General features: G+C 41.5%; 1 protein-coding gene across 4 annotated transcripts in view; it reads left to right on the top strand.

Annotated features, from left to right (window-relative positions):
- The window catches only part of PPARGC1A (PPARG coactivator 1 alpha), a 694,460-nt gene that overhangs the window by 181,909 nt on the left and 493,338 nt on the right, over window positions 1-19,213 (top strand). For 3 of the 4 annotated variants that reach the window (XM_070452081.1, XM_070452082.1, XM_020913305.2), the window contains one exon: window positions 18,497-18,561. The exons of the other annotated variant lie outside the window; for it this stretch is intronic. In XM_070452081.1, coding sequence (XP_070308182.1) covers window positions 18,548-18,561 — 14 coding nt within the window. In that variant the 5' untranslated portion in view covers window positions 18,497-18,547. The remainder of the gene's footprint in view (window positions 1-18,496; window positions 18,562-19,213) is intronic. 4 annotated transcript variants of the gene reach the window in all.

Here is a 19,213-nt window from a genome sequence, read left to right on the forward strand (position 1 = left end):
CTGTTTTATCACCGAACTGTTATTTCTTGACTACTTTTCCTTTGCTCCTGCATCCCTCAATTCCCTCATTAGTATTAATAACTTTTGAATCTGCTCTTTGGAGCTCAGAGAAGGTCTGGGGGACTAAAGATTTTTCTACAAACAAGAAATGGGGGATATGGAGGGGTTTTTGGACCTGGGAGGGCCCTGTGGATCCTGCTGTGTTTCAGTTGCCCATTTTCTTTGCTACTCCTCCATCCCAAAGGGAGCAGGGGGTGGGACAAGAAAGAGAATGAAGTTTCGGAAACAGAAGTTAGTCATAAACTCGGCAGGGGAACTCGATTTTAGCGGGGCTCTGTGTCAGTGTCCTGTGCCATGCTCAGACACGTCTGACTCTTTGCAGGCCTGTGGACCAGAGCTCACCAGCTTCTGTCCATGGGATTTTCCAGACAAGAATACTGGAGTGGGTTGCCATTTCCTACTCCAGGGGATCTTCCCGACCCAGGGATCAAAATGGCATTTCTTGCATTGGCAGATGAATTCTTTACCACTATTCTTTACCACTTTACTACTGGGAAGCCCAATATCAGTTTCAATTATGACTAAAAATTTCCTACTGGGATAAACTCAGTTCCAAGTTTTTGGGATTTTACCTGAATACCAGAAGATTGGTACCACATGGGACTTATGAAAGTGCCCCAGGAGCACAAAGTCTATTTTAAAGTCTTGTCACCCCTCTGGCACTAGTGGAAGGCAGCCGTGGAGTGGTCAGTCCAGACCTGGGCCCTAAGTAGTCTCTGCCCCTCACCAGCCCTGACATTTTGGAAGAATCTTGTTCTCTCTTAGGCCCCACCCAGTCTCTTCATCTGTGAGTTGAAGTGGCTCATCTCAATGGCCTCTAATGCCCTGTTTGGTTTTGAGGTGATACAGGCAAGGTAGCAAAGAGTTGGACACAATTTAGCAAATGAACAACAGCAGCGTCTCCTGTAATGAGAACTATCATTAGCATAAGAAGGTCCCAGTCCCAAGAAAGGAGTCTTTTGTTTTTGGCATCTTGTAGCTTCCTTTTTGCCTCTAAAATGCTGCATTTCATTAAGGGCTCACAAGTCTTGACAAGTTTGTAAAGAAAGACATGGCAGGAATTCATATGCCTTGCCTTATAACAAACATCTTGTGAATAACCTATATTTGGGTATACTTTGTCATAGGGATGCAGGCAGAGTTTGAAATTTGAGCAGTTTCTGAAACGGAATGTTTTATTCTTCTCAAGCAGATCCCAGAGTTCTTCCACTTTACACCTTGAAGGCAGTCTTTATTGGAGAAGCTGCTCTCCATTTCCGAAGAATGGGAACATTTGCATTAAATGATGCAAGAGATGCCATTGTAATTTCATGAGAATTACCCTTTCCAATGAATGTTAGATTAAGAACCAAGTAAAATCCCTTGAAAGTGGCTGGAAGATAAATTAGAGCTGAGCTGCAGTTAGGTAGAACTAAATTTTATTCCTTCCCTTTAAAATGGTTTTTAATTGATTTGGCATACTTTTTAAGTTAATAATGAATACTGTACCTGGGTCTGCATGATCACTCCTGTGAATTAGATCTATTGCGCTTGAAACAGCTTTCCCTTGCAGAGGACAGTGATTTTAATGAAGCGTCTTTGCTTATTGCACCGATGGAAATGTGGTTCATGGTGGTTTCAGACAGTTCTCTAATTAGCAGTCCAGTCTGTTCCCCTGAATATTTTCCCTGAAACAGTATGGAAATGTAGACAGGCAAGGTGCTTTATCATAATGCTGGGAGTTCTCCCCCATTTTGTAGGAGACCATGAAAGTGCATGTAGATCTTGGAGACCTTTTTTTTGTGTGTGTGTGTGATCTTTTTTATTTTTCTTAAATTGGATAAATCTACAGACCTTTAAAAGTGGTAGAAATAGGTAACTCTGAAATTTAAAAAATGGTTTTATGTTAGAATAATGAATTTCACTGTTTTGGGGGTTGTAGACAGGGTGGGGGGCTTTAAGTTCCTAAATTAGAGTCTAATGATCAGATTTCAGGTGTGTCAACTTGTAATACGGGTGCGGTAGGAATCTTGTGGCTCTTACCCTTGTGGCTTTTATACTTACTTGTGAGGATGGAATCTTCTCAGTTTCTTCATCGTCATCATTGTTTGAGCACGAGATGGGTGCTGGACCATGTGTAGGGATCATGGCTTCGTTTAAAGGTCAGTTGCTAAGGTCATGTTGCTAAGGCCAACATGGAAATAGTTGCCATGAAAGGATGAGCCAAAACCTTCCTGAGAAGTGAAAATATAAAGAATGGGGTCTTCCCATTGATTTATTGAGTGAGTGAAAAGAAATGGAGAAAATATAGAAGGAGAGAGGAAAGGAGAAAGACTAACTTTTGAAGATTACAGCGTCCTGAGAGAAAGAAGCTAATAATTCAACACATTTCTATTCTACATAGGCTATTTGGTTACTATTAAGTAGTTTAAGAAAATGATTGATCTGAATATTGATATAAAATGATAATAACTACCACTATGATATATTGAAGACTCACTATCTTCCAGGTGCCAGGCTAAGAATTGCAAATAGAATGATCTAATTTGGCTGCTGTTATCACTCTCTCAGCTAGGTATCATTACATTTTCCATTTTTAAGATGAGAAAACAGAGGCACAGAGAGATTCCCATCAATCAGCTTCATCTGGCTAGAAAGTGATAAACTAAGGATTTTAAAACCCTGGAAAAATGACTTCAAACCTCCTGATAGTACGGATTCTGCAGAGGGAATTGGGTTCACTGTTTAAAGGTGGAGAAAGAATTGTGCATTGCTGAACTCAAACCGAGGAAGTCAGAACTCGGGCTGAATTGAAGAGCTGCTGGGTCCCATACCCACTCCAGTGTTCTTGCCTGGAGAATCCCAGGGACGGGGGAGCCTGGTGGGCTGCCGTCTGTGGGGTCGCACAGAGTTGGACACGACTGACTTAGCAGCAGCAGCTGGCTCCCAGAATGCACTTAAAGCCCTAACCGCTGCTTGCTCTCTTGCTACCCAACTGTAATTAAAATTATCATACAGTATAATGATTTCTAATACATTTCAGAACAAATCACCATCTTATATCTGACATGTTGTTAATGTTTACTACCATAATTACTAATTTGAAATATAAGGCAGCAATTTTTATTAGTGTTTGGTTATGTATAATTATGTCAAATATGAGACTGCAATTTAGATTGAACTGTATTAGCAGCGATCATATAAAGTGATTATACTGTATATTTGACACCCTGGATATTTTATGTTTCTATAGATTTTTTTCCCCACTCTAAACCATAAAGAATTAAAGATCATCCAAAGGTTATTTATAATGCTTTTCATTTAAAGAGTTTGGAAATATAAATGCTAAAACTGAGATGTAGTGAATTGCAGTTTAACCGAGGGGGCTGGAAACTACCTATCAATGAACATGTGTGATGTGCCAGACCCTCTTCTGGGCACTTTGCACAGCTGATTTCTAATCCTCACAATGAATATGCTATTTTCCTGACCAAAAACCAGGGCCCAGAGAATTAAGAGATGTTATTAATCTAGTGAATGGTGCAGCTGAATTTCAAGTTCATGATTTTTCTGGAAGTTTTTTAACCTGGGTGGTTAAAAAAGAGGTCATTTTATGGTAGATTATTGTTAGAATGTGCTTTCCTGTAAACTTAGTGGTATTTTGTATTTAATGAGATGGTGTATGTGATGTATATGATCCTTCCTTATATATTATCTCATTAATTAAGTTTTACTAGGTCCCCTTTTGAGCTGGGGAAACTGAAACTCAAAAGTTTATGAGTTTTATCCAAGTTTGCACAAGTGGGCATGAGAAGAGCCAGGATTTGAATCAGGGACTTCTGACTTAAATCCTAGTGTTTTCTCTGGTTAAATTGTTATCTGCTTCCTTGTGCTTACCACAAGCCCTTTATTACGATAGATCTTGAATTCTTTCTGTGATGCTGCTGATGACGTGTGATGATGATGGCAGCTAGCTAAGAGAGATCAGCCATTCCCTGCTAAGCTATTTATATTTATCATGTAATTCTTCTGATATGCCTCTTTTTTGGATAAGGAAACTGAGATGTAGAGAGCTTCTCTCCCACAGTGGGAGAGCCAGGGTTTGAAAAGAGAACTGTTTTGATACCCAGGTTCATTCTCTTACATGTTCATTCCCTGCAGAGAGAATAGTCAAGTTATTTTTTTGGGAGAAATGAGACTGATTCCTTATCTTTACCCAAGAAGACCATTTTCTAGTTCTGAATATGTTTTTTTGTTTGTTTGTTTTATTACATTTTCCTAAACATTCTCTATTTTTTTAACATATTTCAAATATTCAATGGTTAAAGTTTCTTTGAAAGTCAACATTTCAATGAACATTTCAAAAAAACAAACCAAAAAACAAAACCAGCCCCTCAATCCAGAAATATTACTTCTAGTCCCAAAGTGAAAGTTGCTCAGTCATGTCTGACTCTTTGCGACGCTGTGGATTATATAGTCCCATGGAATTCTTCCAGGTCAGAATACTGGAGTGAGTAGCCTTTCCCTTCTCCAGGGGATCTTCCCAACCCAGGGATGGAACCCAGGTCTCCCGCATTGCAGGTGGATTCTTTACCAGCTGAGCCACAAGGGAAGCCCAAGAATACTGGAGTGGGAAGCCTATCCCTTCTCCAGCGGATCTTCCGGACCCAGGAAATACTGGCTGCCCACTCCAGTATTCTTGGGCTTCCCTTGTGGCTCAGCTGGTAAAGAATCCACCTGCAGCGTGGGACATAGGCAAATTATTTAAAAGAAATGTTTCATATTTTAAAAAACAATAAAACTACATTAGAGGAAATATAGTAGTTATATATCTTAATTAAATCACTAATATGATTGGTGAATTTCCACTCAGTTACTCATTCACACATACTTTTTAAAAAAAGACAGTAAGCTCCAAGAGGGCAGAGACTATGTCTATTTTGTTCACTATACCTTGCCGGGCATGCATGTGCTCAGTTGTATCCCACTCTTTGTGACCCTATGGACTGTAGCTACCAGGCTCCTCTGTGAATGAGATTTTCCAGGCTGGAATACTGGAGTGGGTTGCCATTTCTTTCTACAGGTTTGTTCACTGTGCCAGATACTTAATACAGTCCTTGATATTAGGTGGAAATCCATGAACTCAAACACATTAAGGAATCAATGAAATATAAATATTAGTTTGTGTTTTGTCTTTTTATTTTGTTGTTCAGTATGTCATATAGATTTTTAATCATAATCCTAAATCTTGTTTGAAATTAAACTTACAAAGTAATTGATTATTAGTGGAGAAAATTGCATCTTAGCCAAGAGTGAGACTTTTGTCTTTGATTGATTCTCTCAAGCTGAATCTTGCTCTTTGAATTGACTCAAAGCTGAAGTAATGTACCTTTGTAAAACCAAAAACTTTTCTCTCTGAGGTCCTACTTGATAGACATGTGTATGCTCAGTCACTTAAGTCGTGTCTGACTCTTTGCGACGCTATGGATTGTAGCCCGCCAGGCTCCTCTGTCCATGGAATTCTCCAGGCAAGAATCCTGGAGTGGGTTACCATTCCCTCCTCCAGGGGATCTTCCCGACCCAGGGATCAAACCTGGGTCTCCTGCACTGCAGAAGGAGTCTTTATCACTGAGCCCCCTGGGAAGCCCCTTGATAGCTATAGAAACTCTTTAAGCAAATCTCTCCTTGCATCCATGTTTTGTCATCTTATCTATGATACCTGTTTCCAACAGAAGGTCTTCCATTACGAGTTTCTAGTCCATCTGGGTTGAGGGGTTTGCTGGCCCATCCCCACCAGCTTGACTAGCCATCTCTAAGCCAGTGACTTGCCCTTGCAAGGCTAGCATTAAGAACTGGACATGGCAGAGTTTGATCATGTGTCGTAACTGAGTGAGTTGGCCAGATGCTGATCCTGCTCAAAGCAGTGACCTTGGCAAATACAGAGTTCTGTCTGAGCATGGAGCACAAAATCAGTTCACCTTGAAAATTAACTTGCCCTTTCAGCCAAAATGGAAAACAGAAAATATTTTGTTTATGATTGTTTTATTGGATTTTATAGTAAGGACCCATAATGCTTGGAACTGAACTGAACTGAAGTCGCTCAGTCATGTCCAACCCTTTGCGACCCCATGGACTGTAGCCCACCAGGCTCCTCCCTCCATGGGATTCTCCAGGCAGGTATACTGGAGTGGGTTGCCATTTCCTTCTCCAGGGGATCTTCCTGACTCAGGGATAGAACCCTGGTCTCGTGCACTGCAGGCAGACACTTGAACCTCTGAGCCAATAATGCTTGAAAGGGCAGGTTAATTTTCAAGGTGAACTGACAAGATTTGTGACGTCGTCCAGGAGGCAGTGATCAAGACCATCCCCAAGAAAAAGAAATGCAAAAAGGTAAAATGGTTGTCTGAGGGGGCCTTACAAATAGCTGAAAAAAGAAGAGACGTGAAAGGCAAAGGAGAGAAGGAAAGATATATCCTTCTGAATGCAGAGTTCCAAAGAATAGCAAGGAGAGATAAGAAAGCCTTCCTCAGCGATCAATGCAAAAAAATAGAGGAAAACAATAGAATGGGAAAGACTAGAGATCTCTACAAGAAAATTAGAGATACCAAGGAAACATTTCATGCAAATAGGAACACAATAAAGGACAGAAATGGTATGGACCTAACAGAAACAGAAGATATTAAGAAGAGGTGGCAAGAATACACAGAAGAACTCTACAAAAAGATCTTAATGACATGATGATGTGATCACTCACCTAGAGCCAGACATCCTGGGATGTGAAGTCAAGTGGGCCTTAGGAAGCATCACTACAAACAAAGCTAGTGGAGGTGATGGAATTCCAGTTGAGCTATTTCAAATCCTGAAAGATGATGCTGTGAAAGTGCTGCACTCAATATGTCAGCAAATTCGGAAACTCAGAAATGGCCCCAGGAATGGAAAAGGTCAGTTTTCATTCCAATCCCAAAGAAATGCAATGACAAAGAATGCTTGAACCACCATACAATTGCACTCAACTCACACTCTAGCAAAGTAATAGTCAAAAGTCTCCAAGCCAGGCTTCAACTGTACGTGAACCATTAACTTCCAGATGTTCAAGTTGAATTAAGAAAAGGCAGAGGAACCAGAGATCAAATTGCTAACATCCGCTGGATCATCAAAAGAGCAAGAGAGTTCCAGAAAAGCATGTACTTCTGCATTATTGACTACGCCAAAGCCTTTGTATGGATTGCAACAAACTGTGGAAAATACTTCAGAGATGGGAATACCAGACCACCTTACCTGCCTTCTGAGAAATCTGTATGCAGGTCAAGAAGCAACAGTTAGAACCAGACATGGAACAACTGACTGGTTCTAAATTGGGAAAGGAGTATATTAAGGCTGTATATTGTCACCCTGCTTATTTAACTTCTATATAGAGTACATCATGCGAAATTCTGGGCTGGTTGAAGCACAAACTGGAATCAAGATTTCTGGGAGAAATATCAAGAACCTCAGATATGCAGATGAAACCACCCTTATGGCAGAAAGTGAAGAGGAGCTCAAGAGCCTTTTGATGAAAGTGAAAGAGGAGGGTGAAAAAGCTGGCTTAAAATTCAACATTCCAAAATTGAACATCATGGCATTCAGTCCCATCACTTCGTGGCAAATGGATGGGGAAACAATGGAAACAGTGACAGACTTTATTTTCTTGGGCTCCAAAATCACTGCAGATGGTGTCTGCAGTCATGAAATTAAAAGATGCTTGCTTTTTGGAAGAAACGCTATGACCACCCTAAACAGCATGTTAAAAAACAGAGGCAATACTTTGCTGACAAAGCTAGTCAAAGCTATGGTATTTTCAGTCATCATGTATGGATGTGAGAGTTGGACTAAAATGAAAACTGAGTGCCGAGGAGTTAATGCTTTTGAACTGTGGTGCTGGAGAAGACCCTTGGGAGTCCCTTGGGCTGCAAGGAGATCAAATGAGTCCATCCTAATGGGAATCAGTCCTGAATATTTATTGGAAGGACTGATGCTGAAGCTGAAACTCCAATACTTTGGCCACCTGATGCGAAGAACTGACTCATTGGAAAAGACCCTGATGCTGTGAAAGATTGAAGGTGGGAGGAGAAGGGGATGATAGAGGATGAGATGGTTGGATGGCATCACTGACTTGATGGACATGAGTTTAAACAAGCTCCGGGAGTTGATGATGGACAGGGAAGCCTGGCATGCTGCAGTCCATGGGGTCACCAAGAGTCAGACATGACTGAGTGACTGAAGTGACTGATAATGCTAGATTAAAAGTATGTAAGAGGCAAGATCCAGAACTATACATTTTAATCAATCAAAAGTACCTTTTGTTGTATTTTCTTTTTTTCAAGTGCTTATAACACAGATATGTATGAATAAGTCCTTTTAAGGTTCATCATGAAAAAAGAGACTTCTAAATCCTTTAACCCAATTCTAAAATTGATCCTATAAGAAAAGTTAAATATCATCATTGTTTGTAGATTGGAAGATCACCACAAAGATAATTCTTTTTATAAATACAGATGGTGCCCTTATGGAAATTATATGACAGTAAGTAGATGCCAATAGAAAAAAATGACACGTTGATTAGCTAGTAAAATAGTGTTCAGTAGAATTATGCTTCTTTGTCTAATTAATGGCTTATTTGAACTTGTGATGCCCTGTTTTCATTTTAGCTTTTAATGTGTTCCTTCAAAAACTTTTAAAATGTGAAATAATATGAATTCGATTGTCTTGAGCATAAAATGCTAATCATCGATTAGCAGTGAATCATGGCTATAAAGCTTCCACCTCTTCACCCCCTTCTCACCCCAAGCCATTCTTATGAATTGATGAAGCTGAATCAATTGCCAGCAGGTTGAAAACACAGCACTTGACTGACAGAAAAAAAAAATGAGCCAATGAATATGTTATTGGCAAATTATTGATATAAAAATCTGTGCTCAGGGTATACTTGGGCAAGGAGTATAGAGAGGGGCACATTTTGTTTACTGAGTGCCTGGTGTGTGTCAGATCTTAGAAACAACCTCATATTTGGGCTCTTTTGGTGCTTTTTTTCTTTTATTCTCTCTGAGCTGTATTGTATTAAAATATCAGGATGGCCAAAAAATTTGTTCAGTCTTTTCTATAGCATCTTATGGAGAAACCCGAATGAAGTTCTTGACCAACCTAGTAACTCCTCCTCTGTCCCTCTTTTAAACAGCATCAGTGTTTTGGTTCTGTTTTAAGAGTGCAGAGGCATCTTGTCACGGTATCAGGACATGGAGAGCATTGGAGTCTTAGCATCCCATTTTCCATGTTCGCCACTGTTTGTTGGTGGTTGCGATGTGGAGAAATGTTGCCCAGCCTCTTCGAAATGGCATGTGAATAATCCCGTAATCAGTGTAATGTATGCTGTTATGGGAGTAATCAAGTCATTCAGCTTTGAAGTAAGATCCAATTTTTAAAAAGTGGTTGATGAATGCAGTTTTAGGTATTTAGAGGAGGCTGATGTTACCTGGACTATTTGGATCTTCTGGTTGAACAGGGAAAAAAGTACTTGAAGAAACTGAAGTGGACCATTCTAAAAATATCCCAAGTTTTGGGATAGATTTTTCTACCAGGCACGGTACGCAATTTAAGGTTTTAAAATTAAACACGTCTGTGAGCTTTGGAATTTAGAATTGCCGAAGGCTGAGTTGGTTGGAAGGGAGGGGTGACGGTGGCCTCTGCCTCGTCTGAGGGAAGATCTGCTGGCTCCCACCTCCTTCACTGTGCTTTGGGGCTTGGCAGGGTGGGGTCCACCTTTTCTTGTTCAGTCTTAACTTAAATGTTTCTTCTTCAGTGGTGCTGTCTTCCCTAAGCACATTTCCCCCCCGGGAGCCCTCTCTTTTCCTCTTTCCTTTTTGATTTTCTTCATGTGTCTTATGGGCTTCCCAGGAGGCTCAGTGGTAAAGAATCTGCCTTCCAATGTAGGAGAGGAAAGAGAGGATGGGTTGGATCCCTGGGTTGGGAAGATCCCCTGGCGGAGGGTATGGCAATCCACTCTAGTATTCTTGCCTGGAGAATTCCACCGGTAGAGGAGCCAGGCGGGCTACAGTCCATCGAGTTGCGAAGAGTCGGACCCGACTGAGAGACTAAATCACACACACACGTGTCTTATAACCCCTAGAAATTCTTCCTTCCTTGCTGGCTTCCCCTCTTCCAGGAGAACGCAAGCTCCTAGAGAGCAGGGGCTTTGTCTGGCTCTCCCAATATCGTCAAGACCCCAAATGGTCTTTGGAGACGTGGGATGAAAGATTGATTGAAAGAGTGAAAACTCCATCTAAACCCAGGGCCTCAGGATTCGGGCTCAGCGGGTCCCCTTCCAGGTACATTTGCATTACTGACAGGTTCTGGGAGCAGCGCATCTCCCTGGCAACGCACACCCCAACTCCTCCGTGCTTGCCTCTGGGTAAAGGCTCACCTTGCTGATCCTGTCGCCTGTCCCAGGTCAGAGGCTGCTGGTGATTGGGTGATTGGTCTGCTCAGGCTCCCAGCTGGGCCAGCAGCTGGCAGTAGTCATGCAAAATGCTGTGACTGTCCCTGCTAGTTAAGCTTCATATTACTTAAGACATCCATTTCAAAAATAACTCCGGCATCTTGGTTATGTTCTGTGCTTGATTCCCATGGCTTTAGCGGTCCAAATCCCATTAATGCCACAGCCCTTGCACAAAGCCTTTTGTATTGACTTGGGTCAACTTAATCTGTGGGTTTGTGTTCCCCTCCCCCTCCTTGCAGCTTCTCAACAGCTCTTGCTTTTTATTTTTCTCTCATTTACTTTCTCTCTCACTCTAGTTCATTCTTTCTTTTTCATCCTTCCTCCTTCCTTCCCTCTCCCCCTTCCTTCCTTCTCCTCTCGCTCCCTCCCCCATCCCTGCTTTACTGCCTTCCTCCTGGCTTTTCTCCCTGCCCAGCCACCACTTTCTTTGCCTTGGAGAGCCAGATATTGTAGGTGATTCCCTCGTCCCAAGGTTGATTTCTAAGCATGTGAGGGCGTCTTGGCCCCAGTTTCCTCCTAGCCTATCTCTTCGGGCTTCAGATTTATCAAGTGTACCAACATTCAGTAAGATCTTCATGAAAAGCCTCATATATAAAAATCTTCATGTTCAAGTAGGTAATTTTTGGACTAATCACTGGTGTATCAACACATCTCTACAGAATTTCTTTCCTTTTTTTCCCCGGCATTGATTTTCTGTTTATGAAAGTAATGCATGCTCACTGTGAAGCATTCAGATAATAAAGAAAACCTGGTGTGACTTTAAGTAGCAGGACTCCCGGTATAGCCAGAAGAGGATTTGGTTTTTGAGAGAATAATTAACAAAACTCGTTTTAAGAGCCCATTTATTGCAGAAAATAGGGGAATTACCTGTCCTAGGGAATGAGAAGTGTTCAGATGTTGCCAACACTTCCCCCAGATGTGCTGTGGTCCCAGAATAATGACTTCTTTTCTAGGAAAAGGAGAAGATGCTGTGGTCCAGTGGATAGGAAACACTGCCACCAGCTTTCTTAGTTTGCAGAAAATATGCCCAAGTCTGCCTTTTCAAAGAAAGCTATCAGACCACATCAGAGGCAAAGAGGGTATAGATTCCATATCTTTTGATTCATTTATTCTTAGAGCAAATCCACATTTCCCAATTGTGCTGATGACTGTCATGTAAGGTTTGCCAAAGGGTTCTGGGGTCAAATAAATTGGGAAACACGCCGTTGTTCATATTGCTTGAAGCTATGTGATTCACATCCACTTACTGCAGAACAGGAAAACCTGAAGTAAAGAGACCCATGTTGCTTCATTTCATGTTGTTTTCTGAAACTTAATTGACTGTGGGCTTTTTTTTTTTTTTAAGTAACATCTTAATACTGCCTAAGGGTTTTCCTGTTGGCTCAGCTGGTAAAGAATCCACCTGTAATTCAGGAGACCCTGGTTCCATCCTGGGGTGGGGAAGATCCCCTGGAGAAGGAAATGGCAACCCACTCCAGTATTCTTGCCTGGAAAATTCCATGGACAGAGGGCTATAGTCCATAGGGTGTTAAAGAGTCAGACACAACTGAACAACTAAGCATGCAAGCAGGCCATATTCCCTCAAACTATTTGGGTCAAAAAACAAAACAAAACAAAACAAAACAAGCAAAAGCAGTCCCTGTATCTTTATTCTGGGTGCACAGCCTTTTGTGGGGGGGCTTTTGCATTTCTGGTGTTCATGTTTTTCTTGGATGAGAAGATGAGTGGGGACAAGTATTCATCTGTCAGTTCCCTTGCTCTGGGCATTGTGCTGGCCACTCTTCTTGCCTGACTGCATTTGAACCCCACAGTATCTGGGATCCTCACTTTGCAGATGAGAATCCAAGGCTCAAAGCAGTGATGTACCTTGTTCACAGCCACTCAGTGAGGTAAGTCATGGGCCTGAGGGAAGACCATGGTTGTGGACCCTGCACCAGGGCACTCAATACTTCCAATGCCCATAGCATTCAACAGAGCAGATGCAGACCCCACTGCATCCTTCCCACATTGGGAACCCCTGTTCATCAGTTGCTTTTTAAAAGAAGCTCTAGTCGGAGTGCACCATTACACACAGATCCCTCTTGGTGAAGACTGCTTAGCGTTCATACTCAAATAACTGAAAATCAAGTGTGTGATATATATATACATACATATATATATACACATATCTATTTATCCATCCAACCATCTATCCATCCATCCATCCATATGTATATGTATCTGACTTCCCCAAAATGCATTCCAGAACCTGAAACATAGTAGGAGCTTGGCAACAAATATTTAGTGACATAAAATGGGGAAATAAATGCTACATGAAGTATGAGTTTATGTCCTTACACTCCCTAACCTCCTATGCTTTGTTTTTCTTCATAGCATTCATCATTACTAGACATGTGTTTACTTGTTTTACATTTACTTATGTATTGGCTTCACCCCACTCCAGTACTCTTGCCTGGAAAATCCCATGGACGGAGGAGCCCGGTAGGCTGCGGTCCATGGGGTCGCTAAGAGTCGGACATGACTGAGCGACTTCACTTTCGCTTTTCACTTTCACACATTGGAGAAGGAAATGGCAACCCACTCCAGTGTTCTTGCCTGGAGAATCCCAGGGACGGGGGAGCCTGGTGGGGCTGCCATCTATGGGGTCGCACAGAGTCGGACACGACTGAAGTGACTTAGCAGCAGCAGCAGCATGTATTGGCTTTGAGAGTGTCTCCCCACATTTGCATGTAAACTCCTTGGGGGGAAGTTCTGTGGGTCATTTATTCAGCACTGTGAATTTAGGGAAGGTGCTCAATAAATATTTGGTGAAAGAATAAATGGTTAAATAGAGGGTTTTTTTTTTTTTTTTTTTTTTTAACCATTACTTCTACTCTTCCAAAACTCCTCAAATTGCTTTCTTTATTCCTCTACTTCTCTCTCAGGAGTAGTTAAAACTTACTTAAGGCTGTAAATAAAGGAAGTCTATGTTCTTAGCTATTCCATCCAGTGTAGCAAATACGGAAGGACTCTGGGTTCATGGGTGTAGGCTATTTGCAAGACAAAGACACTTACAAACCCTGTGTACAGGCAGGCGTACTGTCATAGGGACAGGATACACAGTCACCACTTTCTGCTTTCTATAACAGCATGCTGCTTGCTTAGTGCAAGGGTCTTCAGCAGAAATCCCATGTTAAAAAAGAAAAATCCAGACAGCATCCCTACTTTCTATCCAGTAGAACCACACCCTGCTGGGCTTCTTAACTCAGGATGGAAAAGTGTTTCAATATAATTAATCTCCTTTGCAATTCTGTTAAAAACCATTTTCCCCTCTCAAGATTTTATCCAATAGCCAAAGGGATCTGGAAAGGATAAGGACCCCTGAGAAGCTTTGACTAATATAGAATGAGGGGGATATTTTGGTTGGTGCTTAGGTAGGGCAAAGAGTTGAAAAATAGGTTCTCATCTTTGAAGTTAAAAAAAAAATGTGTGTTTGTGCAGTATTTTCCCTTGTGTCCTGCTCTCCATCTGTAGGTGGGTGCATCACAATCTCTCTCTGTCACACACACACACACACACACACTCACTCACACACACAGTCTCTCTCTCTCTCTTTCTCCACTCCTTGATGCCGGGAATGCTTCCGACACTCTGCAGGTGAAAACTTGCTCTCTGGGCAGGATGGCCCCTGGTTACCTTCACTTCTGTGGAGCAGTCAAAAATAAGCACGAGACCTACTCGGAATGTGGAGTGCAGTTGAAAGGCATTTTGCCAAAATGTTTTCTGACCACCGAGGGGTAGAGATTGAAGCATGCCCAGCCCTGATTGGATTACCATAGCCCCAGAAGCATTTTAATCTCAACTGCTGTTGCTTGGTGTGGGGAGGGAGCCAGGAGGAGAGGCGATGATTGAGGGTGTGTGTGTGTGTGTGTGTTAGCGTCTGTTGATAACTTCCCTTTAATTTGGATTCTGTTGTATAAAATCTTTGTCAAAACAGGCTTTTAGCACACACAGCCTGGTGGTGGCGGATTGTGTATCAGTGGCTGATTGTACTCAGGGAATAAACCAAAGCTTTAAAGAGGGATGCGTTTTCATAGTGGATGTGTGTTGGGGGTGGGGAGGTGAAGGAAAAAAAAAACCTGAATTGTTAAGAAGGGACCCTTTCATAGGTCAAAGCAGCAGAGTAGGAGAAGTAAACGACAGCATGAATGCCATAGAACCACCAGAAAAACATTGTTGTCGAAATGAATGATGTTTATGCACTTATATACTCATATCTAACATTATATTAGTCAAAAAAATTTAAAAGTCCAACCTTGGAAGTTATTTAGCTTCTTAGGCCACACAGAATAAAGTAAACCATCCTAGGCAGTGGTTAATTATATCCAAACTGAAAAGTGGGAATACACTGGGTTTTCTGCCTGCCTGGGGCCCAGAGTTCATATGTAAGGGAAGATGTCCTGTGATTAGAGGTGAATGTCACGGTCATGAGTGAGGCAAGATGACCCTGCAGGACGGCTGGCAGGGGAATTGAGGACTGAGAGGCATGTGTGGGCGTGGAGAGGTCCAACCTCTGAAGGTTGAGCCGTTTGCACTTTAGGCTGAGGGAGAAGGAGAGCCAGGGCAGGGATTCAGGAATGTGGTCCGAGGGGGGGTAAAGATAGATTTGCTTGGCATTGGCATTTCAGATGGATCGGAGTGATGAGAGATGAGAGCTAAAAAGTGGGAGCAGGAAGAGTAACAATGGAAACATTCTCTGTTACCCAGAGACTTTCCTGGTGGGGTAAAATAAAGGAATGGGTGTATGCTGATTTCTGGAGTGATATCTTTGAAAACAGTCAGAAAAACTGACAAGGAAGCAAGCATAGAGCTGGTTGGAATAGGAGTGCCCGTGTCCTTGTGTGTACTAGGGTTGTATAAACCCATGTGCATGCAAATAAGTGGCAAAAGTTACTGGGGAAGCGTCAGGGTGGAAATTCATAGCTATTATTTCTGTGGCCTCTAGCTACAAGAGCTAACAGGTGAAGATAGTCAAGAGACCCAAAGTGGAAAAAAATGACATTTTAACATTTTTGTCAGGTAGGCAATTTAAAAATAAACTTGAATTCAATATACACCATTAATGCTAGAGGTTGTGTTATAACAATGCAAAAATGCCTTCTTTTCGATAGTAGTTTTAAAAAAAAAGTATTTCGTGGCAATGGGGGGCTAGGAACCATACATAGTTGAGGCATATGTGACCGTGACAGCAGCCCCGCAAAGCTATTGAAAACGTACCATGAGTCTGCCCTCCAGAATTAACACCGTACCCTAGGTCAGGGACTCACTATTATCCTAATATCTGCTTTTGGATTCTGTCCAGTCCCATTAGCGATTCCCTTGTTGATTGCTCTGTTACTTGTGAATGTTAATTGCTTCTAAATCTCTTTGGCTGTTCAGATGCTTGGGGGGAAAATATCTGACTGGTGAAGGTATGAGTTTCTTTAATGTGCAAGTAAATAAGAAGTCTGTTTAGAGGCCCCACTGAAGTGTCTGTGACTCAAGATGTCATAACCAGCTGATGTGGCACCTTCCTTTGCATGTCTGTTGTATGTTGGGGTGTGATCTTGGGGGGAGATGAGCTTTCTGGGATATCTGGGGTGTTTGTCCCAAATTGGCAGGCTTGTAGATATGACTGAATAATCAAATCCTTCCCTCTTGGATTTCTACTTGCTTCCTATGAAATGACCTTGCTATCTTTAAGATAAGCTTCTACTTAGAAAGTGGTATGAACTCAGAAGATGTAAAAATATAATTTGGCCCATCATTTGTATGTTGATCTCCATAGTTTCCGAACCAAATGTGAAAGTGAAAGTGTTAGTCTCTAAGCATGTCTGACTCTCTGTGACCCCATGGACTGTGGCCCACCAGGCTCCTCTGTCCATGGAATTCTCCAGGCAGGAAAACTGGAGTGGCTTGTCATGCCCTCCTTCAGGGGATTGTCCTGACCCAGAGATCGAACCTACACCTCCTGTGGCTCCTGAATTGCAGGCAGATTTTTTTTTTTTTTTTTTTTTTTTTACCATCTGAGTCACCTGGCAAGAAGGCAGCTTGAAAATAAACTGAAAATTTCTTATTTTGCCATTGGGAAACAAAAGGCCCTGGAGGGTGAAGAGGTCAGGGTCACAGAGCCACCCACAGTGATGCTGTTTGGAGAGCAAAGTTACCTGACTCTTGGCCCAGTGCTCAAGCAGTCAGGAGAAGGGAAAATGATAAAATGGGCATTTATTACAGTTTTCAGAAACAATTCATTGAGAATGAATTTTTTTCCCATTTAGCTGGAAAAACTATTATGATCCATTTTTGAGATGTAGTTGTTAGAAATAATAATACCATCCCAGAGAGAGTAAAAGGAGATGCAGGAGAAAGGCCAAGCACCCAGTTCAGCGCTGTGATTCATCTGTTCAACCAGTATTTATGGGGTCCTTTGACCTTAGGATTCATTTAGCAGTGAATAAAGCAGTCCCTCACTCTCATGGAGTTTGTATCCTAGGGGCGGGTGGGAGGTGGGGAGAAGAATTAGAAAAATAAGTAAAGAGATGGATCAATAAAGCTAGGCTGCAGGAAGACTCCTGGAGAAAGAGAAAGAAGGGAGGGAATGGAGCCTGATGAGTTAGCAATGTTGGGATAGTTTGAGGTGGCAGCATAGCAATTCAGCCACCGGTCCATTCTCCCCCAAGCGCCCTTTCCATCCAGGCTGCCAAATAATATTGAGCAGAGTTCCCTGTGCTATACAGAAGGACCTTGTTGGTTATCCATGTGTCCATGTCAGCTCTAAACGACCTTCTTGTCCCTTCCCCTCTGCAACCGTGAGTTCGTTCTCCAAGTCTCTGAGTCTGTTTCTGTTTTGTAAACAAGTTCACTTGAATCTTTTTTTTTTTATTTTAGATTCCACATATAAGGAATATCATACGATTTTTCTCTTTCTCTGTCTGTGTGTTGGACATTTTTAAGGAGACACAGCTTTTATGAACCAAATAGTTTGTCTCATAAACAGAGCCTAAACTCATCTTTTTGGAAGACGTTCCCCGAAGGAGCTATCCTTCTGGGACTGGTGTTTGTGACTCACCAGGAGTGTCCAAAACCATTGAATCTTTCCAGATAAATCAGAGAGATTGTTACTGTGCTCAAATCCTTGAACTGTAAGATTTTAAGTTTCTTGATGATTGTTGATGACATTTTTTGATGAAGTTCTTATTGTCTACACATTTTTGTGTCCTCCAAGAAACCACATGGAGCACTGAACTTGTATATAGTGAGAACTCGGTAAATGTTAGTTATTTGGTCAGTGCCCAAATAAATGGCCTGAGAGTGGCAGAAATGATGGGGTGTCCTAGAAAGGGTTGTTAAAAATATACCCTTCTAAAAATATTGTTAAATGAGATTATTTCTGAAGCTTCTGACTTCCTTGGAATAATTTTTAAAGACAAGTTCATATGCTGACATGTGAACATAAGTATGTGTATAACAAACTGAACTGTAGTAACATTATTTTCAGGTCAAATTTATTTGGATGATTGTATTTTGTCAATCTAATTTTTTTCTCCTTGTTTAAACTGGATATGGGAAGGTTTTTTTTTTTTTTTTTTTTTTTAACCTTTTCTCTGGTATTAAAGGAATATTGGTCTCTGAGCTCTTTGGGCCAAATGCCATTCTGCGCTGTTTTATTCTGGGTAAAATGTATTTAATACATTGAGATTGTGGTGGAAATTACATGGGAAATATCAGTCCCAAAGGAAAAGACAGGTGGTCAAGTTGTATTCTGACAGGGAAGATGAAAATTGTAATTCTTGTTCTCCCATAACTGAATTCTCTCAGTGTAACAGGCCAATAATTTATTCTCCTAATGCATTTCTGTATCCCCATCTGCAAAGTGGGGGTAACACAAACTTACCCTCTGCCTTTCAGGTTTTTTGCGAAAATCAGTGAACTAATATTGGTAAAATTGGAGCCCCATGGATGAAGGGTACTTTGTAAGTATAACACATTATTGTCATGTTATTTCTGTGCATATGTATGTTATGTATAGCGTAAATATCGGATGTCTGTTTTTGCCGTATTAGGAAATCAGTAACTCTGAGTTTCACACCCAAGTATTGAGAATCTGAATTCCTTTCAAGAATTTAACATTACTGAACTCTCTAATCGTTTGTCAATATGTTTGATGTGCAAAAGTCTGACCAACCCCCCAAAATATTCAGTTCATATTTACTGGAAAATTTGGAAGAATACTTGTCTGCATATTGTGTAAAAGTGTTGATATCAACCCTGGATATGAATGCAAGGTATCTGAATTTCTCTTCCCTTATCTCTGTCTCTCTCTCCTTCCCTTTTTTTTCTTTTTGATTTTCTTTTAACTCTGTGTTTTGATCAGTCCATTTGCATCTCAAAGAAATGGTTGGTTTCTGGGAGACACTGCACGTTTCTCTGAGGTCCGTGATGTTTTGTTAATGATTAAACTGAAGGAGACATCTCTTAGATAAGTTGCTAAATATTGTGTTTCCAGACTTGAGGTGGCGGGGGGGAGGCCAGCTAGAATGGTGAGCTAATGGATCACCCCTTTGTGACCATGTGCCAGCCCAGGTGACTTGGGAGAGGCCTCTGGTCCATGGACTGGCTGAGGGC

Source organism: Odocoileus virginianus, chromosome 21 (assembly GCF_023699985.2).
Source record: "Odocoileus virginianus isolate 20LAN1187 ecotype Illinois chromosome 21, Ovbor_1.2, whole genome shotgun sequence".
Taxonomy (NCBI): Eukaryota; Metazoa; Chordata; class Mammalia; order Artiodactyla; family Cervidae; genus Odocoileus; species Odocoileus virginianus.